At 35.7% G+C, this 27,731-nt stretch overlaps 1 protein-coding gene across 5 annotated transcripts in view; it reads left to right on the top strand.

Moving 5' to 3' along the window:
• The window catches only part of LARP1B (La ribonucleoprotein 1B), a 147,946-nt gene that overhangs the window by 104,416 nt on the left and 15,799 nt on the right, over positions 1 to 27,731 (top strand). For 4 of the 5 annotated variants that reach the window (XM_077140061.1, XM_077140062.1, XM_077140060.1 and 1 more), the window contains 2 exons: positions 18,509 to 18,720; positions 19,159 to 19,265. In XM_077140061.1, the coding sequence (XP_076996176.1) occupies positions 18,509 to 18,720; positions 19,159 to 19,265 (319 nt within the window). Of the gene's footprint in view, positions 1 to 18,508; positions 18,721 to 19,158; positions 19,266 to 21,573; positions 21,701 to 27,731 lie in introns of all 5 variants that reach the window. The other variant, XR_013167537.1, reaches the window with a different exon arrangement.

The raw sequence follows: 27,731 nt of genomic DNA, 5'->3' as shown, positions 1-27,731 counted from the left end.
GCTCACGTACAGTCCATCCAAAACCTACAAACAGTGGCTCACAGTATTATCACATACTTGTATATTCATCACCATGATCATTTTTAGAACATTTGCATCACTCCAGAAAAATAAATAAAAAGAAAAAAAAACCCATACAACCCATACCTGTTACCTCTCCCTCTCATTGACCACTAGTATTGCAATTAATCCAATTTTTTTTAACCCCTTATTCTCCCCCACTTTTATTTGTTTTTTTTGTCCTTGTTTTCTTTACTCATCTTTCCGTACCCTGGATGAAAGGAACATCAGACACAAAGTTTTCATAACCACACAGTTACATTGTAAAAGTTATATCTTTATATAATCATCTTCACGGCTTCAAGGCTACTGAGACACAGCTCAACAATTTCAGTCACTTCCCTCCAGCTGTTCCAATACACCATAAACTAAAAAGGGATATCTATAAAATGCACAAGAATAACCTCCAGGATAACTTCTTGATTCTGTTTGAAATGTCTTACCCACTAAAACCTTGTTTTATCTCATTTCTCTCTTTTCCCTTTTGGTCAAGAGGGCTTTCTCAATCCCATGATGCTGGGTCCCATCTCATCCCTGATAGTCATGTCCCATGTTGCCAAGGATGTTTACACCCCTGGGAGTCATGTCCCACATAGGGAGGAGGGCAGTGAGCTCCCCTGCTGAGTTGGCTGAGAGAGAGAGGCCACATCGGAGCAACAAAAGAGGTTCTCTGGGGGTGACTCTTAGGCATAATTATAAGTAGGCTTAGCTTCTCCTTTGCAGAGATAAGTTTCATAGGGGCCAGCCCCAAGATTGAGGGCTCAGGCTATAGAATTGGTTGTTCTACTGCTTGCAGGAATATCAGGAATTCCCCAAATGGGGAGTTAAATATTTTCTCCTTTCTCTCCAGTCCCCCACGGGGACTTTGCAAATACGTTTTTATTCTTTGTCCAAATTAGTGTGGGATGTTTTGTGGTATCAGATAACCTTCACTACCAACAACATCTCACTCCTTTTCCAGATTTCATGTAATTATGGTGTTTGAATAAATGGATCACATAAGTTAAATTAGATACTGCACTACCCAAAATATAAATTTTGCACCAAATAAACTTCCATATATTTGTGAATTTTCCAGTTATTAATTTCTAGCTTCATTCCATTATGGTCAGAAAAAATGATTTGTATAATTTCAATCTTTCTAAAATTTATTGGGACCTGATTTGTGACCCAACATGTGGTCTATGGAAAATGATCCATGAGCACTTGAGAAGAATGTATATTCTGCTATTCTGAGGTGCAGTGTTCTATATATGTCTGTTTGATATAGTTCATTTATCATATTATTTAGGTTCTCTGTTTCTTTATTGATTCTCTGTTTATATGGTCTTTCTATTGGCTAGAGTGGTATGTTGATGTCTCCCGCTGTTATGATAGAGTTGTCTATTACTTCCTTCAGTTTTGCCAGTGTTTGCCTCATGTACTTTGTGGCACCCTGATTAGGAGCATAGATATTTATAATTGTTATTTTTTCTTGATGAATTGCCCCTTTTATTAATATATAGTGTCCTTCTATAACATTTTTGCATTTAAGGTCTTTTTCTGATATTGGTATAGCTACCCCAGCTTTCCTTTGGAGAATATCTTTTACTTATTTATATGGAATATCTTTTTCAATCCTTTCAATTTCAATATATTTGCATCTTTGAACCTAAGCTGAGTCTTCAGTAAACAACATATAGATGGCTCATGTTTTAAAATCCATTTTGCCAATCTGTGTCTTTTGATTGGGGAGTTGAATCCACTAACATTCACAGTTATTATTGTCATGTCAGTTCTTGATTTAACCATCTTATCATTTGGTTTCTATTTTTCAGGTATATTTTTTCTCTCTCTGTTTTTATCTTTTAGATTACCCTTACTAATATCCTTCAGTTCTGTACCCTCCTCCAGACACCTCTCTCTCCTGTCTTTTCACCTATCAGAACTCCCTTTAGTAGTACTCATAAGGCTGGTCTGTCTCTCTCTCTCTCTCTCTGCCCTCCCACTATGTGAAATATGACATACAGGGATGAAGATCTCTCTGGTGGCATGGGAGATGACTCCCAGGGATGAGTCTGTTTGGAATACATTGGGATTCTTGGATTTGCATACTTAATCTTTTATAAGGGTTGGGAAATTGTCAACTATTATTTCTTTGAATATTCTTCCTGGCTGTTGTCCCTTCTGTTCTGCTTCTTGGACACTCAGAGGTAGTGTGGTTTGTGTTGTCAGTCATTTCCCGGAAGCCTGGTCCAAATTTTTGAGCGTTTTCCTCCATATCTTCTTTTGTCTGATCAAATTTGGTTGCCCTCTCTTCTAGGTCACTAATTCTTTCTTCCGCCTCTTTAAATCTGCTCTTGCGCATCTCCAGTATATTTTAATTTTATCTACAGTGTCTTTTATTTCTTTAATGTCTATTATTTTTTTGTGTGTTCTTTAAAATTCTTCTTACTATCTTTTAGCATCTTCTTAATATTCTTTATATCTTTATACACATTTTCTTTCATCTCTTTGAATTGATTCAGGAGATTTATTTGCACACTTCTGGTTAGTTTTTCCAGATTGTGTCTTCTCTGACTGGGCCATTTCTTCTTCAGTTTTAGTATGCCCTTCTGATTTTTTTGCTGACGTCTGATTATCTTGATGGGTCAGTTTCTCTCTCTTGTTTAGGACTTAGTTGTTGTCTGGGTGTGTATTAAGGCATTCCTTTGACAGTGGGTCATCTGTATTTCTCATCCAAAACAGGAGTGGGTTCCCGTGCAGAGGACCTAGACCCACTCTGATGGGCCTCCATAGGGCCTGGAGAGGCTGGAAGGGCCCGCAGGTATTGCCCTGCACTTTCCAGCTTGCCCAGCAGATGGTGCTGTTCAGTGGCTTAATTGCCCTCAGAAGCACTTTACCTCCTGGAGCCCAGAAGCATTTGACCAGGCAGGGCTGAAACCATGCGATTCTGTACCCTACTTTGCCAGCCAAAATCTTGCTCAATAGGTGGCTGTGCCCCCCACTTTATTGCCCCAGTCTAGTCTGCAGCCATCCCCAAGGCAAAGATTGAACCCCCTGCTGCTTCCCTCAAAGGTGGGGGATGGGCACCAGAACCCAGGGCTGGAATCACAGTCTCTGTCAATGTTTTCTCAGACTCTTTGTCCCTCGCTGACCTGGGCTTTGAGATGTCCTCCTCTGTCCCTTGGATCCCCAAACACTTGATTCAGGCAGTTTTTGTGTAGCTACTTACTGCTTTGGGGAAAGATTCTGCCATTTGAGAAAGATTCTCCTGTATCTTCCATTTTGGAAACTCCTCCTGTTGCCCCTTTATATTCTGCCTTCCCCAGTGGCTTAAGTCCTGCCATAAGTCCCTGTGGGTTTGGATCTCTGGGTCTGGATATTGGTGAGTTTCTGTGTCATGCTGTGAGAGATTTTAAAATCTGTATCCCTGGTGGCAGGTGGGAGGCATCTCTCTCAGCAGCTGCCTCTGGGCACTTCCCAAGCTGTGTGGGACCAAGTGACTTGTCCAGAAGTTTCCTATGTGATGTTTTTCTCTTTCTTTGGGTCAGCATTTATAGGATACTTCTGCAGTCCTTACCTTCTTCCAGAGTTCTGAACAAGTGAGAATTGTCCTCTTTTTTTCGTGCTGAATCCCTGAGAGAAGTTTCCAGTAGCTGTCTTACATGCCACATTATTGACATCACTCTAGCTTACAGTTTTGAGGTGAAAAGAAATCCAGATCGAGGCATCATCAAGGAAATGCTTTCTCCAGAAATTGTGGCGTTCTGGGGCTGACTGCCAGCAATCATTGGCTCCTCTGTCACATGGAGAGGCACATGGTGGCATCTCTTGGTCTCTCCCTTCTCTTCTGAGTTTGTTGGTTCCATATTCTTACTTCCTGTGGCTTTAGCTCTCTCTGTCTAAATTGTATTCCCTTATAAAGGATTCCAGCAATAGGATTAGGACCCATCCTGATTGAGATAGGTCACTCCTTAACTGAAGCAACCTTATTAAGAAGTCCTACTTGTAGTATGTTTGCACCCACAAGAATAGATTACATTTAGGAACATGTTTTTCTGGGGTACATACAGTTTCAAACCCCACCAGAGCATTTAATTGGCATTATTTATTCCCTACATAGTTGGTAGAGTTCTCCAGCGAAGCCGACTGGGTCTGGAATTGTTAGAACTCTTTTTTCTAACTATAAATTTAACTTCTTTAAAAGGTGCAAAACTTTTCAGATAATTTATTTTTTCTTGAATTAGCTTTAGAAGTGTGTGTAAGGAATTTGTCTGTTTATATAAGTTGTTTGTAAAATTGCCGTTTTATTCTTTTAATGTTTGTAGGGCTTGTAGAGATCTCTTCTTTCATTCCTGATGTTTGTAATGTGTCTTCCTTCTTTTACTTTTGGTCAGTCTGACTAGAGGTTTAGCAGTTTATCAGTTTGATCTTTTAAAAAAAATCAGCTATTTCCATTGATTTACTATATTGTTTCTCTGTCTCCAGTTTCATTAATTTCTGCACTTACCTTTATTGTTCTTTTCTTTCTGCTTGGTTTGGGTTTATTTTGTTCTTTTTTTCTAGTTTCTTAAGATAGAAACTTAGATCATTGATTTGAGACTTTTCTTTACTATTGTAAGCATTTAGTACTTATTATAAATCTTGTTATGTTGTGTTTTCATTCAATGCCAAATGCGTTCTAATTTCTTTTATACTTTCCTTTGACCCACCAGTTGTTCAGAAGTATTTTAATTTAATTTATAAAGAATTGTGTATTTTCCAGATATCTTTCTGTTAAGGAAATAACAGAAAGATATCTGGAAAATACACAATTAATGTTTGATTTGAGACAATTTCCTTTTCTCTTGTTAGCATTAATCCCATAAATTTCCTTTTAAGCACTTCTTTGGAATAGTGCAAATTCTTCCTTAATATAGAAGCATAGATAACACTTAACTCATTTTATGAGGCCATCATTGCACAGATCTCAAAACCAGACAAAAATAATCCTATAAAAGAAAATGAAAGACCAATATTCCTCATAAATATAGTGCAAAAAAAGCTCAAAAAACCTCAATTAGTAAACTGAATCAAATAATATTTACAAAGGATAATATGTCGTGACAAAATAAGGGCATGATTAAACTGTATCCTACAAATTGTGATATATAATGTATTTTAATTTTCATTCATTTGAAAATATTTCTATTTCTCTTGAGACTTCTTTGACCTATAGATTATTTACAAATGTGTTGTTTCATTTCTTAAGTGATTTGCCATTTTCCTGTTATCTTTTGTAATTTATAGTTCAATTCCATTATGGTCAGAGAACATACTTTGCATGATGTCAGTTGTTTTAAATTTGTTTAGATTTATTTTGTGCCCCTCAGTATGGTGTGTGTGTGTCTTGATGAATGATATCTATTTGAGAAGAATGTGTATTCTACTGTTCTGGGGTAGAGTGTTCTCTAAATGTGTATTACATTCAGTTTTTTTGAGTTCTTCTATACCTTGTTGATTTTTTTTTTTTTTTGTCTACTAGATTCTATCACTGAGAGAGAAGTGTTGAATTCCCCAATTATAATTGCAAATTTATTTATTTTTCCTTTCAGTTCTGTCAGTTATTACTTTGTGAATTTCAAAGGTCTTTTGTTAGATGTATTACACACTTAGATTTACTGGGTCTTTTTAGTGAATTCATTCTTTTATCATTAAGTATTGTCTATCTCTCTTTGTCTCTGGTGATTTTCTTTGCTCTGAAATTTAGTTTTCTAATATTAATATAGCTACTCCAGCTTTTTCTTGATTACTAGTTACATGGTATACAGTATATTATTTTCCATCCTTTTGCTTTTCATTTATCTATATCATTATAGTTGAAGTGAATTTCTTATAGCAGAATATAGTTGGATCATGTTTTTTAATCCAACCTGACAATCTCTTTTAATTAATATGTTTAGACCATTTACATTTAATATAATTGTGATATGTTGGGATTTAGATCTACCATTTTATTATTTATTTTCCATTCAATCCCTCTGTCTTTTGTTCTGTTTTCCTTTATCTACCTTGTTTTTTATTTTTTTATTTTTTGTATTCCATTTTAATGTATCTATTGTGAGTGTGGCCACATTTATCATCTTGCATAATTTTTTTTTTGTTGGTTACTCTCTGGATTGCAAAATGTATACCTAACTTTTCACAGTCTATTTAGAACCAGTATTTTACTACTTTAATAAGAATGTAGAAACTTTCCCACCATATTGATTTATTTATGCTCTAGTTATCTTACTGTATGTAAATATAATGAAAAGCGCATTAAGCAGTGTTATATTTATCTTTTAATCATCAAACATGTTTTAAAGAACTTTAAAAGAGAATAGTATATTATAGCTACCCAGATTTTTTTTTAAATCATTTGGGTTGCTCTTCCTCATTTGTGATATTCTAAGTTTTTTTCTGGTATCATTTCTCTTCTGTTCAAAAGCACTCTCTGTAGCAGTTCTGTGATTTTATTGAGATATATTCATATACCATACAGTCCGTCCATTTTATACAATTAGTTGTTCACAGTATGATCACATGGTTGTGCATTCATCACCATGATCAATCTTAGAACATTTGCATTACTCCAGAAAAAGGAAACCCTGACATCCCATACCCCTTATACCTCTCTTCTTATTGACCTCTCATATTTGCATTGTACCCAGTTTAAAGACATGCTATAAAGGTAAGTTACCTAAGATAATGTAGTGTTGTCAGAGGTAGATATGTAGATCAGTGGAGTAGAATAAAACACCCAGAAGAAGATCCACAGAAACACAGGCAACCAGCTTTTTCCCACTATATAATTGTACAATCATTATCAAAGATCAGGGCATAGCAATTCTTTTAGAGCACGTCTTCCTGCCTGAATTATCTTAGTTTTCCTTCATCTGAGAATATCATTTTGTGTTCGTTCCCTAAGGACATTTTCATTGTATATAGATTTCTGAATTGATAAGTTTTTTCTTCAGCACTTTAAAAATGTTATGCTCCTTCCTTCTGGTGTCTATGGTTTCTGACAAAAACTTCAGCTATTCAGTTTATTCCCCCACAGCTAATGTTTTCATTTTCTCTGGTTACTTTCAAGGTTTTTTAAAATTTGTTTTAATTTTTCAGCAATTATAATGTGGAGTTTCTGGGTATGGCTTTCTTTTGGGTTTATCTTGGAAGGGGTAAGCTCAACTTCTTGAATCTGTAAGTTTATCTTTTGCCAAACCAGGGGAAGTTTTCATGTTATTTAAAAAAAAAATTTTTTTAACCCTGCATTCTTTCTCTTTTCCTATACCTTTTGTTGTCCCACAGTTTACTGAGGTTCTGTTACTTTTTTCCATTGTTTTTATCTGTTGTTAAGATTGGATGGTTTCTATTGATTTTGGCTAATTTTAATATCTTCTCTTTGTTACTACTTGTAAATAATTTAATTATGATTACCATTGTGTACTTCATAATCCTTTTGCTTGGGGCTCATTGAGTTTCTTGGATCTGTGTGTTTTTATTTTTTATCAAATTTGGAAATTTTCAGCCATTATTTTAAATTAAAAAATTAAATAAAAAGTAAATATTATTGGGTTCTTCTCAGTCCTCTCTTTTGAGACTCCAATTACATGTATAGGCTACTTAAAGTTGACCCATAGCTCCCTAATGCTCTGGTTTTTATTTAACTTATTATATTTTTTAGTTAGTTCTCTCTCTGTGTTTTGTTTCAGATAGTTTCTGTTCCTGTGTCTTCAAGTTCATGAATCTTTTCTTCTTCACTGCCTGATGTGTTAGTAATCCCACCTATTGTATTTTTCATCTTAGTGGTTGTATTTTTCTTCTCTAGACATTTGGTTAGGTTCTTTTTAACATGGTGATACTTTCCTCTACCTTGAATACATGAACTATACTTATATAACTTTTTTGGAAGCAAAGTGAAAATCCAGTATTTGGATCCACATCTGTCCAACTACTCTAGGTCGGTGGTCAGCATGGCCAGTGGGCCAAAACGGACTTGCTGTAGGATGGTCATTCACACATATGAAACCAAAAGGAAATACGGACAGTAAAGACTGAGATGGTATAATCTAGGAATGCCTGGAGTGCACAATGATAGTGACTAAATGTACAGATTAAAAAATGTTTTTGTATGAAGAACAACAAAGGAATGTCAGTATGGCAGGGGACTGAAACTAGATGGTCATTCATATTTTAAAACTTCAACTTCTGTTTGAGAGTAAAACAAAAAATGTTTATTTGGTACAATGTTTATATTTTCACTAGCTCGTTTCCTAATATAACTTATATGGACAGTTTAATTGAAGACCATAAGTACATGGAACCTTGAACAGGGCAACGGATTTTGTAGGTTTGTCCAGTGTGATGCCCTGATAAATCCCAGAGTAATTTGAACAGTGAATAAAGAAGTATTTGCAAAGTCCCCTTGGGGGTATGGTGAGAAAGGGAAAAAATTCAGCTTCTCCATTTGGAGAATTCCTGATATTCTTGTAAGCAGTGGAGACAACCAAATCAATAGGCTGAGCCCTCAATTAAAAAAAAAAAATTCAAGTACTTCACCCTAAAGAGTGGGAGAAAGATCAAAGGTGATGTTGAAGTTACACAGAAAAGGTAGAGATTAACAAACAAATATGATTGCTGAATCATTATATTGATATTTCTTTTCGTCTCCGGTATCTTAGAGCAGCTATAAGTAAACCTAAAATTGTGAAATTGTAACCCATACCAAACTCCGAAATCTGTTCTACAATTAATTGTTATGCTGTGCTTTGAAATTCATTGCTTTTTTGTATATATGTTATTTTTCATATATATATAATATTCCTTCTAGCCTCCAATGTTCTGGAGCAGCTAGATGGAAAAATCTGAGATGATGGATTGGTAGCCCATGACAAACTCTGGGATCTGGGATCTGTGATCTGTCCTGTAACTACTTGCTGAAGAGTACTTTGAAAACTATTGCTTTTTTCTTTCTTTGTTTTGTATATATACTATACAATAAAAAAAGATTAAAAAGAAAAAGCTAACATAAAAAAAAAATGTAAAGGACTCCATACCCAGAGTTTCTGATTCAGTAAATTGAGGTGGGACCTGAGAATATGCATTTTTTAACAAGCTCCCAGGTGATGCTGATACTGCTGGTTCTAGAATCACATTTTGAAAATCACTTCTTTAGCTTATTCCTCTGAAATATTTTCTGATAAGCTTTTAGCAGAAACATCTGATAGACAATCACAGTTGTGGTGCTCTGAAAAATAGATGGCTTGTTTGGTTTTCTTTTTTGACAGCCTATTAAGGTATAATTTGCATACCATAAAATTCATCTACTTTAATGCACAGTTTGATGAGTTTTAATAAATTTATATAGTATGTATCAGCACCACAATAGAATTTTAGGATATCTGTCATCCTAAAATGTTCCCTGATGTCCATTTGCAGTCAGTCCCAACTGCCACCTTCACCCTGAGACAACTATTGATCTATTTTGCATTTCCTAGAAATTTCCTATAAATGGAACCATTCAGTATATAGTCACATGTCTGGCTCTTACCTAATATAATATTTTTGAAGCCCATCTGTGTTGTTGGATGTATTAATACTTTGCCTCTTTTTGTTGCTAAGGAGTATGCCCTAACATTGTTATACCACATTTTGTTTGTCTGTTTCAATAATCGATGGGAGATTTGAATTGTTTCTACTTTGGGCCATTATGAATAATGCTATTATAAACATTTATATACAAGAGATGGTCTGTGATTTTGATACAAATTTATAATATGTAGAAGATGTTTATCTCTCATCCTAGACTTGTGCTTCATAAAAAAATCAATGAACTTCAAAATATTCTTTTTTTTTTAATTTTTTATTAAAAAAATTATAAGAAACACAAACATTCCCAACACATACACTCAGCAATTCACAATATCATCACATAGTTGCATATTCATCATCATGATCATTTCCCAGAACATTAGCATCAATTCAGAAAAAGAAATGAAAAGACAACAGAAAAATATAGCAAACAGAAAAAAAAATTTTTACATGCCATACCCCTTACTGATCCCTTTCATTGATCACTAGCATTTCAAACTAAATTCATTTTAACATTTGTTCCCCCTATTATTTATTTTTATTCCATATGTTCCTCTCATCTGTTGACAAGGTAGATAAAAGGAACATCAGACACAAGGTTTTCATAATCGCACAGTCACATTGGGAAAGCTATATCATTATACAATCATCATCAAGAAACATGGCTACTGGAACACAGCTCTACATTTTCAGGCAGTTCCCTCCAGCCTCTCCATTACATCTTGGATAACAAGATGATATCTACTTAATGCATAAGAATAACCTCCAGGACAACCTCTCGACTCTGTTTGGAATCTCTCAGCCATTGATACTTTGTCTCATTTCACTCTTCCCCCTTTTGGTCGAGAAGGTTTTCTCAATCCCTTGATGCTGAATCTCAGCTCATTCTGGGATTTCTGTCCCACGCTGCCAGGAAGATCCACACTCCTGGTAGTCATGTCCCACATAGACAGGGGGAGGTTGGTGAGTATGCTTGCTGTGTTGGCTGGAGAGAGAGGCCACATCTGAGCAACAAAAGAGGTTCTGTTGGGGGTGACTCTTAGGCTTAATTTTAAGTAGGCTTGACCTATCCGCTGTGGGGTTAAGTTTCATATGAACAAACCCCAAGACTGGGGGCTCAGCCTATAGCTTAGGTTGTCCCCACTGCTTGTGAGAATATCAAGAATTCAACTTGGGGAAGTTGAGTTTTCCCCCATTCTCACCATTCCCCGAAGGGGACTTTGCAAATACTTTTCCACTCACTGATCAAATCATTCTGGGATTCATCAGGGCATCACCTGGACAAACCAACAAAATCTCATGTCCTATACAGAGTTCCATGTACTTAAGGTGTTCAGTCAACTATCTACATAAGTTATATCAGGAGAGGCACTAGTCAAAGTGTAGATTTGTACCAAATAAACATTTTTGCTTTAGTCTCACACGTTAGTTGAAATTTTAAAATATTAAGTACCATAGTACTTTCTTCTACTATTTTGCCTTCTGGATTTTATATGTCATATCTAATTTTCCTTCTTTTTACCTTTACTCATAGTCTTCCTTTCTACACTCTTCTCCACACCTCTCTCTTCTGTCTTCGTATCTGTCTCTAGTGTTCCCTTTAGTATTTCTTGCAGAGCTGGTCTCTTGGTCACAAATTCTCACAGTGATTTTTTGTCTGAAAATGTTTTAATTTCTCCCTCATTTTTGAAGGACAATTTTGCTGGATATAGAATTCTTGGTTGGCAGTTTTTCTCTTTTAATAATTTAAATATATTATCTCACTGTCTTCTCGCCTCCATGGTTTCTGCTGAGAGATCTGCGCATAGTCTTATTGGGCTTCCCTTGTATGTGATGGATTGCTTTTCTCTTGCTGCTTTCAAGATCCTCTCTTTCTCTTTTACCTCTGATATTCTGACTAGTAAGTGTCTTGGAGAACATCTATTTGGATCTATTCTCTTTGGGGTATGCTGCACTTCTTGGATCTGTAATTTTAAGTCTTTCATAAGAGTTGGGAAATTTTCAGTGATAATTTCCTCCATTAGTTTTTCTCCTCCTTTTCCCTTCTCTTCTCCTTCTGGGACACCCACAGCACATATATTCGTGCGCTTCATATTGTCTTTCAATTCCCTGAGTCCCTGCTCCTATTTTTCCGTTTATTTTCCTATAGTTTCTGTTTCTTGTCGGATTTCAGAAGTTCCATCCTCCAGTTCAGAAACCCTATGTTCTGTCTCTCGAAATCTACCATTGTAGGTTTCCATTGTTTTTTTCATCTCTTCTACTGTGTCTTTCATTCCCATAAGTTCTGTGATTTGTTTTTTCAGACTTTCAGTTTCTTCTTTTTTTTTCTTTCCTTGCCTTCTTAATATCCTCCCTCAATTCATTGATTTGGTTTTTGATGAGGTTTTCCATGTCTGTTCGTATATTCTGAATTAATTGTTTCAGCTCCTGTATGTCATTTGAATTGTTGTTTTGTTCCTTTGACTGGGCCATATCTTCAATTTTCCTAGTGTGATTTGTTATTTTTTGCTGGTGTCTAGGCATATAATTACCTTAATTAGTTTATTCTTGAGATTGCTTTCACTTCTTTTATCTAGGGTTTTCTTGCTGGATGAATTTGTTGTCTATCTGTTCTTTGACATTCTGTTCAGCTTTATCTGGACCTTTAGCTTAAGTTTTGTTTAACAGGAGAATTTTTCAGTTCTTGTTTTCTTGTTTCTTGCCCTGCTTGAGTGGTGCCTTTCCCCCACACACACTTAGGAGGGTCTGCTTAGATATTATAGACCCCAGCTGGATTTTCCCAGACCAAACTGGCCTCCTATCAGGAAGAAAGAGTCACCTGTGTTGGTTTTCCCTGAGGGTGAGACCCAGCAGGTTGAAAGACTTTCCTGTGAAGTCTCTGGACTCTGTTTTTCTTATCCTGCCCTGTGTGTGGCTCTTGTCTGACTGCAAGTCCCACCAGCATTAGATGATGCGGTACCTTTAACTTTGGCAGGCTCTCCCTGCTGGGGGCGTGGTGGAGACAGAGGAGAGGTTGTAGGCTGGTTTTAATGGCTTCAAATTGCCAAGCCCTGGTGTCTGAATTCCTTGATGGAGGGATTCCACCTGGGTGGGGCTTCATCCCTCCCCTGGGGAAGGCACAGGCTCCAGATAAGCCCCCAAAAGAGCTCACTTCTGCCTATACCTGGGGCAGTTGCAGCCTGAAAAGTCCTGCCGCTGTATCCAGAGACAGTCAAGCCTTTGTAGATACACAGCCACAAAAACCTCTGTTTCCTTCTCTTTTTTTTTTTCTCCTTTTTCTGTCAGTCCTGCCCCCTTGGCGCTGGGACAAAAATGAGCAACCTCCACTTTGATCAGGTTCACCTAAGCTGGGGGCCTGTTTTTAGTAGTCAGAATTTGTTAATTAGTTCCACATGGCATTTGATTGTGCCCAGTCCCTGTTGCTGGTAAAGTCCTTTCCTTTCCCCTCTGGGAAGTGACATGTTGGGGAGGGGCGCTGGCCACCCCAGCTTGGGGAACTCATGGTTCTGGGGGGTGCTCGCAGCGGGTCCAGCTGGTCTAGACTGGGATATGCTGTGTGTCTGGTCACTGACGTGGCCCCAGGAGCTGTTCTGTACTGTTTCTGGTTATTTAGTAGTTTTTCTGGAGGACGAACTAAAATGTGCACGTTGTTAAGCCACCATCTTGACCTGGAAGTCCTAAAATATTCTTGTCCCCCAATTATTTTTATTTCTAATAATACTTTTATATCTACTGTAAATGTTTATGTAATTTTAACTATTTTTAATTATTTATGTTAAGATATTATAAACTGGTATATTGTATGCTGTAGTAATTTTGTTAAATTTTTCTTTGCGATAGCCAAAACATTCTATGAATTTAGTCTTTACAAAACTGATATATCCATCTTTTTGGTGGGTAAATTTCATACTGAAATAAATCTGGAATAAAATAAAAATAAAACTGAAATAAAAGTTAACTTTTTAATGGAAATCTTTAGATGTAAACCAAAGTAAAGAAAATTGTTCAGTGAACCCCCCATATACCTATCTCACTTAGCTTTAACAGTTGTACTTAGTTTGACATTCTTTTTTCACCTGTAGCTCATCTTCCTATCCCTTTTTTGGTATTTTGTATTAAATCTGAAGCATTTTATCATTTCTTCTGTTAACACTTCATTATATAATGTAAACTGATAAAGACCTACAAAAATATGTATATATGAATACTCCACAGAACCATTATTTCACATAATAGGATTAGCAATAATTCCTTAATACCATCTAATACCCATTTTACATGGTCTGAATATAACTTTCAAATTGGTTCTTTTAATCAGAACCAAAATGAGGTCTGCACATTGCATTTGATTGATATGACTATCGTCACTCTTAATCTATTATTATTCCTTTTCCCCTTTTTTCCACATACCAGTGATTTGTTGACAAAAATAATTTCTTACTATTTCTTATGTTCTATATTTACCTGATTGTATGTCTCCTCCGTAACATTTAGTATGTTCCTTTATTCCCTATATTTCTTATGAACTGGTATTCAGGTAAAAAGGATTTATTATACTCAAGTCCTTTTTTTTTTTTTTTCTTGAGACAGGAATATTTCTCAAGTGATATTAAATACTTCCTATTGCATCATTTCTCTGTCAGTCTCACTTTTACATATGTTATGATTGCTCGTGGGTTCAGCTGTTGTCAACCTGATCCGTTCAAAGTATAGACTCCCTTCCCAACTTTTTACCAAATTGTAATTTAGCAGCCATTAATGAATCTTCCCAAGATTCTTATTTCAAGACAGTTACAAAATAGTGATCTTCTAATCCTGTATTTCTTACCTAGACTTCTTACAAAGAACAATGATCTTTCATCAACTTTTTGGTTACACTGAAATTCAGTTTGTATAATAAAGGAAGAAGAAATGCTTGCTCATTTCTTTTTATTGAGCTAATCAGTTTTCATAGTAATTAATTGATGCCCTATCAACTTGCAACCTCCAAATATGGTTCAGGCTTGAGCTGTTATTGTTGTTTTTCCACATGGGCAGTCACCGGAAATCGAACCTGATCTCCGGCATTGCAGGGGAGAACTCTGTCACTGAGTCACCGTTGCCTGCCCTTGAGTTGTTTTTTAAAAGTGTCATTATGAATTCATAACTCTTATTTGTTTGATGAGTTAATCCGTTTCATTCACTGCTTAGTGGTCAGACGACTTCAGTGTTGAATGGTGAGCTTCTAGTTTGTTCCTTTGTCCTTATGACCTGATGTATGTATGTATATATGTATATATAACTTCATGAATTTCTGTCTCAAGATTTTCCAGGCTTATATTGTACATTTTCTATTTCATACTATTTCTTTGTGGATACCTGAAAGTGGGAAATGGAATTGAGAGATCATAATCTGGGTGCTAGGAAAGTTTATTGTTTCTGGATTGTTATAACTCCTAGGTCTTTGAATAGTTCTTTTACAGAGTCACTGGATGAAACATATTTTTCAGTGTGTGCCCATATTTTTATCCTTAAGATTCTGTATATTTTTGACATAAGGAAAAACAGCGTTAGCACAATTCAATTATATTTAGTATTTATTTGGTAAAGATATGCTTTCTTCTAGACACTATACTAGGCACTGATATACAAATTAGATTGTGACCTTTACTCTCAAAGAAGCAGTGAGACTTGCTCTTAGCATTAAATGGCATGATATATAAGATAATAATCAAATTCTAATTGAAAAAATGAAGTAAATTGGTAAAATGCAGAGGTAGCACAAAAAAGAATTAACTCTCTCGGCAGTAGGTATTCAAGAAATGCTTCACTTTCCCAGGGAAGGTAACGTTTGTCCTGGGTATTAAAGTAAGGGTATAAGTTCTGTTGGGTATAACAGGAGTTTCAGATCAAAGAAAAGTATAAAAAGATATGCAGCCGTGAAACAGGAGCAACAGGTAGTTTGGTTTTATTTGGGGCATCAGGATTGAAGTGGGGAACAGTAGTAGATGAATCAAAATTAGAGAAGTTTAATAGGCCACAATTAAATGCCTAGACTTCTGGAAGCAAAGGGGAACAACCAATGGATTCTAAGTAGAAATATGAAATGAAATTTGCTCTTCAGAATAATGATTCTAGCAACAGTGAGGAAAGTGATTAAGAGGGGAAATGGGAAGGCAGGGAGACTAGTTAATAGAGTAAATTCACTTTTCAAAGCACTTTATTTTTAAATAATTTAAAACAGCAAAAATAATGCAACACCTTACAGAAATCTGCAATATACCCCCCACCCAGATACCCAGATCCACCAACTTTTAACATTTAGTCACATTTGCTGTACATTCCTGTCTATCCACCTGTCTATGAATCATTTTCTAAACAGTCGTGAGTAGGCTATATACGTTATGCTCCTTGAGCACTTAATAGTATTTCAGTGTACATTTCTTGAGAACAAATATATTCACTTATGTAACCACTTTAAGTACAGTTATCAAGTTCGAGCAATTTTAAGCATTAATATAACACTTACAGTCTTATGTTTCAGATTTTTCATATGTCAGTAATGTCCTTTAGGGCCTTTCCTCCTCCATTGCTAGTTCCAGTCCAGGATCATGGGTTGCATTTTATTGCTATTGTCTCTTTAGTCATTCTTTTTTTAAATTGTGGAAACATATGCACAACATAAATTTTCCCATCTCAACCACCCCCAAGCATACCATCAGTGGCATTAATCACGTCCTCAGTGTTAGCCTCACCACCATCCATTACAAGAACTTTCCCATCACCCCAAGTAAGTTCATTTTGACTCTGGATGCTTGAATAGTGCTTGACAGATAGTAGGCATTCAGTAGTATTTGTTGAATGAATCAAAAGAAGTTAATAGGTCTGAAGGAAAAACTAAGTAGACATTGAGCCTGTATTTTTTTTTACATAGTTATTATTTGATTTATTTGCTGGCTTACTTGATATGTACCATAAGATTTTCATGAACAGATCAATAAATAAAACAACCTAATAGAAACACAGTCAAAGGATGTGAATAGCAAACTCATGTGAGAGAATATCCTAATGGCTACTATACATATGAAATTATGGTTAACTTTACTAGTAATTAAGGAAATACAATGTCATTTTAATCCAGTGAGATGGAAGAATATTTAAAAATCTAAACAAAAACCCAGGCTTCACCTGGATGTGAAAAAACTGAAGCTCTTTCCTGCTGCTGGTGGGAATATAATTTGGTGAAATGACTATTGAAAGCAGTTTGGCAATCAGTATTCAGTTTATTAGAAGATGCACATGTCATTGGATTCAAGCACTTCTAACCAGATATAAATGGTTACCTGTACAACAAGACAGTGTTTAGTGCAGCATTGTTGATTATGGCAAAAAACTGGAAATAACATAAATGTTCATCTGTAGGAGAATTAATAAACTTTGATACATTTATATACCAGCATGCCATTCAGCAATGAAAATGAACAAACCAGAACTGTACATGGAATATGAATAAAAGTGACAAAGTATTGACTGAAAAAATTTACAAAATGATGCCTATAGTATGATATTGCATATACAAAGTTTTTAAATTATACAAAATTAATATGATTAAATGTATATAGTAATAGATTTAAAATGCCTGATTATCTCTGCGAAGGGAAAGTGGGAGAGAAATGGTTATTAGGGAAGGTTAACACAGTGGGCTTCAGCTTATCTTTCTTTTTTTAAACAATCTTTCATGCAGTTTTATTGATATATATTCATATACCATAAAATCATCCAAAATGTACAATGTGGCTCATAATATATCATATAGCTGTGCATTCATCATCACAATCAATTTTTGCACATTATCATTACTCCAAAAAAAACGAATAAAAATAAAAGTAAAAAAGAACACCCAAAACATTCTATCCCCTCTCCCCCATTCCCCCTATTACTTATTTATTTATTGTCTGTATTTTCTTACTCATCTGTCCATACACTGGATAAAGGGAGTATCAGTCACAAGGTTTTCACAGTTACACCTTAAAAGCTATATAGTTATACAATCATCTTCAAGAGTCAAGGCTATTAGATTACAGTTCAGTGTTTTCAGGCATTTCCCTCTAGCTACTCCAACACACCAAAAACCATAAAGGGTTATCTATATATAACCTCCAGAATGACCTCTCGACTATGAAATCTCTTAGCCACTGAAAACTTATGTTTCATTTCTCGTCTCCCTTTTGGTCAAGGAGACTCTCTCAATCACATGATGCCAGGCCCAGGCCCATCCCCAGGAGTCATGTCCCACATTGCCAGGGAGATTTGCACCCTGGGAGTCCTGGCCTACATAAGAGGTTCTCTGGGGGTGACTCCTAAGCATAATTAGCTTCCTTTGCAGGAAGAAATTTCTTAAGGGCAAGCCCCAAATCAAAGACCTGGCCCATCAACTTGACAGTCCCCAGTGCTTGCAAGATTATCAGGTCTTCCCCAAGTGGGGAAGTTTAATATTTCTGCCTTTTTCCCCAGTTGCTCAAGGGGATTTTGCACATACTTGTTTGTTCTACCCAAATTGCTCTGGGATGTATTGGGGTATCACATTAACCAGAACAAATCAACAAGATCTCACTTCCTATTCAAGGTTCCACGTAATTATGCTGTTCAAACATAGCTTATCTTTCTTAAAAAAAGAAAAAATCAGAAAAAATTATAGCAAAATTAAAATGTAATAAATCTAGGTGATAGAGTAACATATAAGTTTTTATTCATATATTTAAAATGCTCCCACAGAAAAAATCATTTGACCTTAGATAATTTTAGGATTATCCTTGTTTTCAAAGTAAAATATTTTCCTAGCATCTCAGTAATTTTCAAGCTTTTTATTTTGCAGATTTGACTAATGAATTAGTTCAGAAGCTGCTTGATGTATCAGAAATATCTTCAGCAACAGTGGCGCGTTCGTTGCCCACAGCAGTTCCAGAATCTCCTAAAATGCATCCTGCAAAGACACCCAAAACACCTCGAACCCCCAGAGTGCAAGATCCTAACAAAACACCAAGATTTTATCCTGTTGTTAAAGAACCAAAGGCCATTGATATAAAGGTACCAGAGCAGCCAATAGTACAAAACCTGTACTTTCACATTCCATAGAGGGACTGTTTCATTTCTATCACTTTAAAAATGTATATTTTATATTGTTAAAATTAATTTAAAATGGTATTTTACCATAGTGATGCTTTCTCAGGTTAAAAAATAGCTTCTTCGCAACTGGGTAGTATAATTAAAGATGATTAAAAGGTGTAATGAAGAATCATAATAAGGTACATTTTTTTTAACCTTATATTACAAACCTAGCAGCTTGTTTAAGTTTTGTAACTTGTATGTGAGATGTTTTGAGTTTTGTGACCTCATGTGATTTCACAATGTGTCATGCCCAGTATGAAGAAATGTTTTAGTTGGTTTATAGTCAGAGGCTTTTAATCTGCTTGTGAAGTTCACACTACCAAAAGTAATTGCAATGCTTGACTTCTGTTTTTTTAGAGTCCAAGAAAGAGAAAAACTCGACACAGTACAAATCCTCCTCTAGAGTGTCATGTTGGTTGGGTGATGGATCCCAGAGCCCATGGGCCAAGAGCATCCCCTGTCAGGTATAGCATGTGGAGCGTTGTTTTGTTCTTGAGTTGCATTTGTTGAAAATAGTTACTAATTAAACATCTGGGAATATTTAAAATTAATATATTAACAAATTGTAGAAAAATTAATAAAATAAAATGATGCCAAAGAAGGGGGAATAAGAGGAAACATTTTACAAGAGGCACATTAGGGAAATAATTTAATAGAATAATTTTTTTTCTCCATTTTTAGCTAGTTTCTATAAGTGAGAATTCTTGTATTTTTAAACTGTTTAAGTCTACAGAAGTTACTATCTTTGGAAAGTTCCCACAGTACCTTCGTTCTAGATATTTAAATTTGCTAAGCAATCTTCTCAAACTATATAAGGAAGGAATATGGAAATAAAGCCCATTATTTATTTTAGATCTTTCCCTTTTTTTGAGAAACAATCAATTTAGATTAGCTGATTATTTATTAGCAGTAAATGTTTTTCTTTTGGCTTAAAAAAAAAAGACTTATTTACCTCAAAAGAGTGCAAACCTTTTACAGTGCTAGTTGTGTGTAAAGTGATATGATATGTTTTGTCCTGTAGAGGAGATACAGATGTGATTTACTGCTAATTGCTTTGTTTCTTGAAAATCTATCTTATGTTTGTACTAGATATTTTCAGAATAATTATTTGATAGTTTTTATATTTGAAAACTTAGCTTTGGCAAAGAATATTTTTTCACTAGTTACTGAAAGGGAAGGATTAGTTTATTTCATTTTTAAAAACCCAACTGAGTAGTTTATCATATTGGAAAATCTCTAATTCTGTCTTTCTAGTGATAACGCATTTGGTACTTTTATATTTTATTTTCATGAGCTATACTGGCCCTATAAGATGAAGTATACATATTTTTCTGCACACCTATAGTGTATGAATAGTTGCTAGTTTTTTGTTTTTTTTTTTTACCTTTTAGGCAACTTTTATTACTTAAAGGATTGGTTTGCATCTAGTACAGTGAAGTAAGCATTTCCCAACTAACCAAACCATCTACTAGAATTAGTTTGCAGGTCAATTGGGACCAAAGAACTTTTTTACCCCTAGAAGCAGTCCCCAATAGTACAGCTATTATGTGGATAGAATAGCGTTTTGAGGACTGGCCTAGTAGTCATTGAATACTGCACGCGGGGACAGTAGTTTCAGAGTTGGTATCCGGCTTTTGGCGTCACTAGGGGATCTTTTCCACGTGCTCTTCTCCCTTCGCTGAATCTGCTTCTCGAAAGAGGAAAACAGCACGGCTTATGGCGAGCCTCTGTAAGTGAGTCACGAGGGGGTCCCACAGTTTTAACAATAGAGTGACTGAATGCGTGAACCTCAGCTAATGCATTTTAAAGCTTTTCTACCTGGAGCTCCATGGGAGATACCTTAGGTAAAGATATTTTAACCACTTGAAAGATTTTTGCAATGGAAAGAACTGCAAGATAGTGGAGAGAGATCATTAAAGAAATCAGAGTCACTGTGTGTTCAGAACTTGTCTGCTTAAGCAGAGTCCTAAATGCGTGGCTCACAGATGAGCTGCTGCCACAACCCTGCTTGCAGTGTAGGTGGGGATTGAATAGTTATTTTTGAGTTCTAAATGATATTGGGAAATTGTTTCTCAGAGTTTATTTTATGGAAGCCGTATATTTAAAGACCAACAGATAAAAGTGAAAGTGCCTTCTATTTAGTCAGTAAAAAGCAAAATATCTGATTAATTCATAGTTCAAACATTTAGATAAGAAAATGTTTCTGAAGTCATGTATTATCACTTTATATATTTTCTTGTTTTAATAATAAAGCTATATAGTGATTTACACAGCCACCACCCTGCCATCCCCACAAATAAAACATGTCTGGAATTTTCACATGAGGCAGGGACTCGTGTAAGACTCTTTGCTAGGCACTGAGAATATAGTCCCTAACAATGTGGGATGTGACTCCCATGGATACAGTCCCTACCTTTCTAGAACTTTATTCAGAGATGACAAACAGGCAATTTCAATAACGAGTGATGAGTTTCATGGCAGGAAGAATAGTGTGCTGTGGAAACTTATAGCAGTAGAATCTTAATTAGTCAAGGGAATCAAGGAAGGTCTCCCTGAGGAAAAAGTACAGTTTTAGCCAAAACTTAGGGATAATTTTAGTTTTCTGGTTTGAGGAACTAGTGGTGCCACTAATTGGTAGAGAAACACTGGAGAGAATAGCACGCTTGGAAATGGAAATTATGAATTCAGATTTGAGCCTGTTGAGATTTTGAGATGCATATAAAGGATGCTGGTGATGGTATCCAGAATGTAACTGAATATGTGGGTCTACAGTTCAGCAGTGAGAGATGTCTGGCCTACAAATAAGAGTTGGCAGTGAATGACTGACACTTCCAGGCAGAGTGAAAAGAGCAGAGGTCCTAGGAAAAAGCCTTTTGGAACACCAGCCTTGAGGAGACAGGTAAAGGGAAGAGGAGCCTGAAAAGGAAATGAAAAAATATGTTAAGCAATCTATGCGATAGTAAGTGCCTCCGTTCTTAAGTAGCTGGATTAAAAGTGTATTGTACTAAATGAACTAGAGTTAATAGACATTTACAGTATATTATACCCCTACAACAGCAGGATAAACATAATTCTCAAGTGCTCATGGATCATTCTCAAGGATAAACCATATGCTAGGTCACAAAGCAAGTCTTAACAAATTTGAAAAGATTTAAATCAACACTTCCTTGGATCATAATGGAATGAAGTTGGAATTCAATAACAGGCAGAGGGCCAGAAAATTCACAAATATATGGAGGCTAAACAATATGCCCTTAAACAATTAGTGGGTCGAGGAAGAAATTACAAGAGAAATCAGCAAATAATCTTAAGGCAAATGAAAATACAGTATATTAAAATTTATGGGATGCCACAAATTTCCCTAGGAGGGAAATTTATTGCCTTAAGTGCCTATATTTAAAAAGAAGAAAAACAAAAATTGAGGAATTAACTGTTCACTTGGAAGACCCAGAGAAAGAACAGCAAACTAGCCTAAAAGCAAGCAAATAACAAAGAAGAAATAACAAGATTAGAGCAGAAATAAATGAAATTGAGAACATGAAAACAGTTAAGAAAATCAACAAAACCAGAAGGTAGTTCTTTAAGGAAATCAGTAAAATTGATGGACTCCTAGGTGGGTTGACAAAAGAGAGAGAGAGAGAGAGGATGCAAATAAAATCAGAAATGGAAGAAGAGACATAACCACTGACCCTGTAGAAATAAAGGAAATAATTAGAGGACACTATGAGGAACTATATGCTAATAAACAAGACAGCGTAGATGAAATGGACAACTTCCTAAAAAAGCATGAACAACCAACATTGACTCAGGAAGAAATAGATTACCTCAACAAGCCGATCACAAGTAAAGAAATTGAATCAGTCATCAAGCTGCTCCCTAAAAAGAAAAGTTGAGGACCAGGTGGCTTCACATGTGAATTCTAGCAAGCATCAAGAAAGAAATAGTTCCAATCCTGTGCACACTCTTCAAAAAAATGGAAGAGGAAGGAAAGCTACCTAACTCATTCTATGAAACCAGTATCACCCTAATACCAAAGCTAGACAAAGATACTCCAAGAAAAGAAAATTACAGACCAATCTCTTTATAAATATAAATGCAAAGATCCTCAACAAAATACTTGTAAATCAAATCTGGCAGCACTTTAAAAGAATGATACACTATGAGCAAGTGGGATTTATTCCAGGTGTGCAAGGATAGTTCAAGCTAAGAAAATCAATTAATATAATATACCACATAAACAAATCAAAGCAGAAAAACCACATGGTCATCTTGATTGATTCAGAAAAAAGCATTTGACAAAATTCAACATCTTTTCTTGATGAAAATGCTTCAAAAGATAGGAATACAAGAGAACTTCCTCAACATGATAAAGGGAATATATGAAAAACCCACAGCTAACATCATCCTCAATGGGGAAAGACTGAAAGTTTTCTCTCTAAGATCAAGAACAAGATAAGGATGCCCACCATCACCATTGTTATTCAGATTGTGCTGGAAAGTTTTCTCTCTAAGATCAAGAACAAGATAAGGATGCCCACCATCACCATTGTTATTCAGATTGTGCTGGAAGTTCTACTCAGAGCAATTAGACAAGAATAAATAAATAAATAAAAGACATCCAAATTGGAAAGGAAGAAGTAAAATCTCTCATTATTTGGAGATATGATACTATATGTTGAAAATCCCAAAAAATCTACATCAAAGCTACTAGAGCTAATAAATGAGTACAGCTAAGTGTCAGAATACAAGATCAACACCCAAAAATCAGTAGTGTTTCTGTACACTACTAATGAGCAATCTGAGGATGAAATTAAGAAAAAATTCCATTTACAATTGCAACCAAAAGAATAAAATATTTAGGAATAAATTTAACTGAGGATACAAAAGATCTATACTACAAGAAATTGCTAAAAGAAATCATGGAAGACTTAGATAAATGGAAGGACATACTGTGTTCATGGATTGAAAGATGAAATATAGTTAAGATATCAGTTCTACCCAAATTTATTTATAGATTCAATGCAATATCAATTAAAATCCCAAAAACATATTTTGCAGAAATAGAAAAACCGATAAATAAATTTATTTGGAAGGAAAGGGTGCCCCAAATAGCTAAAAATATCTTGAGAAAGAAAAATGAAGTGGGAGATCTCACACTACCTGACTTTAAAACATATTACAAAGCCACCGTAGTGATCAAGATAACATATACTGTAAAGATAGATATACTGACCAATGGAATTGAATAGAGTGCTCAAATATAGACCCTCTTAATCTGTGGACAGTTGATCTTTGATAAGGCAGTCTAGCCAACCCACCTGGGACAGAACAGCCTCTTCAATAAATGGTGTTTGGAGAACTGGATATCCATATGCAAAGAATGAAAGAGAATCCATATCTCACACTCTATACAATCTTTAACTCAAAATGGGTAAAAGACCTAAGGATTAGCACTAGGACCATAAAACTTTTAGAAGAAAATATAGGAAAATATCTTATAAAACTTACAATAGAAGGCAGTTTCTTAGATCTTACACCCAAAATGCAAGCATTGAAGAAAGAAATAAATAAATGGGAATTCCTCAAAGTTAAACACTTTTGTGTATCAAAGAACTTTGTCAGAAAAGGAAAAAAAACAGCCTATGCAATGGCAGACAATATTTGGAAATCGCATACCAGATAAGGGTTTAGTATCCAGAATATATAAAGAGATTCTTCAACTTAACCAAAAAGACAAACACTCCACTGAAAAAATGGGGAAAAGACATGAACAGCCACTTCTCAGAAGAGGGAATACAAATGGCTAAAAGGCACATGAAAAGATCTTCAACTCCACTGGCTATTAGGGAAATGTAAATCAAAACCATAATGAAATGTCATCTGACACCCACTAGAATGGCCATTATCAAAAAAGCAGAAACAACAAGTGCTGGGGAGAATGTGGAGAAAGAGGCACACATTTCCATTGTTGGTGGAAATGTAAAATGGTTCAACTGCTCTGGAAGGCAGTTTAGCAGTCCCAAACCAGCACAGGATCCTTATATCCTTTTTTTTTTTTTGACTTGGGCAAGCATCAAGAATCAAACCTGGGTCTCTGGCATGGCAGGGGAGAACTCTGCCACTGAGCCACTGTGGCCCACCCCCTATATCCTTTTTAAACAGTTCTATTCAGTACTATATAGGCCATCCAAAGTGTATAATCAGTGGCTTTCGATATAATCACAGAATTACACATTCATCACCACAGTCAATTTGAGAACATTTTCACAGCTTCAGAAAGAAAAACCCCATACTTCTTATACCCTCCTATTATAGACACTTAACATTGGTATGGTACTTGTGTTACAAGTAGTGAAAGAATATTACAGTATTACTGTTAACTATAGTCATAGTTTGCACTAGTTGTATTTTTTCCCCATATACCACCCTATTAATAACACCTTGTAATAGTGATGTATTTTTGTTCTAGCTCATGTAAGAACATTCCTGTATTTCTGCCATTAACCAGCTTCATCATCCACAGCAGGGTTCACTGTGTTATTTAGTCCCATGTTTTATCCTCTGCCTTTCATTCTAGTGACATATGGTACCCTAAACTTCCCCCTTCAACGACAGTCACACCAAATCACAATAATAATTCAGTGCTGTTAATTTACACTCACAATAATGTGCTTCCATCACCTCTGTCATTTTCAAACATTTACAATCAACCTTATTAAAAATTCTGCACAAATTAAGCATCAACCGCCCTACTCTCTACTCTCATACTATCTCCTGGTAACCTATAATTCCATGAGTTTGTTCATTATAATTAATTTATATTAATGAGACTGTATAGTATTTGTCCTTTTGTGTGTCTGTTTTATTTCAGTCAACATAATGTCCTCCAGGTTCGTCCATGTTGTAGCATGCTTCAGATTTTCATTCCTTCTTAGTGCTGAACAATCCTCTGTTGTATGTATAAACCATATTTTATTTATCCACTCATCAGTTGTTGGACACTTGGATTGTTTCTATTTCTTGGCGACTGTGAACCTCTGTGAACATCGGTGTGCAAATGTCTGTTCTCGTCTCTACTTCCAGCTCTTCTGAGTATATTGTAGTGGGTCTGCCAGATCATATGGCAGTTCTGTACTCAGCTTCCTGAGGAACTGCCAGACTGTCCTTCATAGTGGCTGCACCATTCTACGTTACCACCAACAGTGAATATGTGTTTCTATTTTGTGTAATTTTCTTTTTTTTTATAGTAGCCATACTAGTGGATGTAAGATGATATTTCATTGTGGCTTTGATTTGCATTTCCCTAATACTTAGTGATATTGAGCATCTTTTCATGTGCTTTGAATTTATTTATTTACATTTCCTCTGTGGAAAATGTCTAATCAAATCTTTTGACCATTATTAATTGGGTTGTTTGTCTTTTTATTGTTGAATTGTAGGATTTCTTTATATATTCTGGATATTAAACCCTTATCAGATATGTGGTTTCCAAATGTTTTCTCCCATTACTTACTTGGCAATGTCCTTTGAAGCACAGAAGTTTTCAATTTTAAGGAGGTCCTATTTATCTTATTTTTTTTTTCACTGCTTGTGCTTTGGGTGTAAAGTCTAAGAAACTACTGCCTACCACAAGATCTTAAAGAAGCTTCCCTACATTTTTTTCTAGGAGTTTTATGATCCTATTTCTTATTTAGGTCTTTGATCCATTTTGAGCTGATTTTTGTATAAGGTGTGAGAAAGGAGAATACCTATATACTTTTTAAAATTATTGAGGACCTCAATGACTTTTGTTTATGAAAGTTATGTCAATATTTACTGATTTAAAAATTAAAACTGAAAAATTAAATATTTATTCATTTTAAATAACATAAATCCAGTATATGTTAGCATAAAATATATTTTATGAAAAATAATTATATTTTTCAAATTAAAAAATGTCCTATATAGAGTGACATCATTTCACAGTTTAACTTTTTTTTTTTTATGTTTGGCTTTATAGATGACAGCTATATTTTCATACTTGCTTCTATATTCAATCTCTTACAGTTTGTTGCATTGAAGTAAAGGAATTCAGGAAAAGAATGGGTATTTTAATAGCCTTTTCATGTAATTGTGGGTATTATTTGAAACCCTGCCAAAGCGCAACAGGTGACAGTTTTTAAAAGTTAGTTGCAATGTAGGCAAGGGAGCCAGGTGATGGACTCAAGATGGCAATGGGACTATATCTGTCATAAGTGATTCTGCCATTCTTGCAGGCCGTCCCTCAGCTGGCAGGAGTGGTCACTGACCCAGTCTGGGGTGTGGAGGACCCCCCGAGGCACAGCAGCAGCCACCCAGGCAATGTGAACCTATGCTGTCCTTTGTCTTGTGGCGGGGAATGGAGTTTGCTGGCAGCGCGCGCTCATGGGTTCCAGGTTTTAGGATGTTTTCCTTGTCCTTGGCATTAGACAGTGTGATTACTATATGTCTGGGTGTGGTTTTTGTGCTAGTTTGTAAGTGTTGTGTGCCCTAGAAAAGCCATGTCCTTTAATCCTGATTCAGTATTGCAAGGTGGAAACCCTTTTGATTAGATTATCTCCACAAAGATGTGATGCGCCCAACTGTGGGTGTGGTCTTTTGATTAGATGGGGACATGACTTCACCCATTCAGGGTGGGTCTTGATTATTTACTATAGTACTTTAAAAGGGGAAACATTTTGGAGAAACCTCAGATACAGATGCTTGGAGAACAGTTGCTTCAGAGCTGAGAGAGACATGGATGTTTGGAGATGCTTGAAGTGCCAACAGAGGCCTAGACATGGGCAGAGCCCAGTAGACCCATGCTCCTTTCCCTGAGATGTTAAGCAAGCCAGAACCCAGAGTTGTGTCCCAGAGGCACTAAATGAAGGCCCACAGATGCTTAGAGAGGAAACCACCTGCATCAGAAGCTA

The sequence above is a fragment of the Tamandua tetradactyla genome, chromosome 22, assembly GCF_023851605.1.
Source record: "Tamandua tetradactyla isolate mTamTet1 chromosome 22, mTamTet1.pri, whole genome shotgun sequence".
NCBI classification, from domain to species: Eukaryota; Metazoa; Chordata; class Mammalia; order Pilosa; family Myrmecophagidae; genus Tamandua; species Tamandua tetradactyla.
Note: the sequence above shows the minus strand (reverse complement) of the source record. Positions and strands in the feature narration are given on the sequence as shown.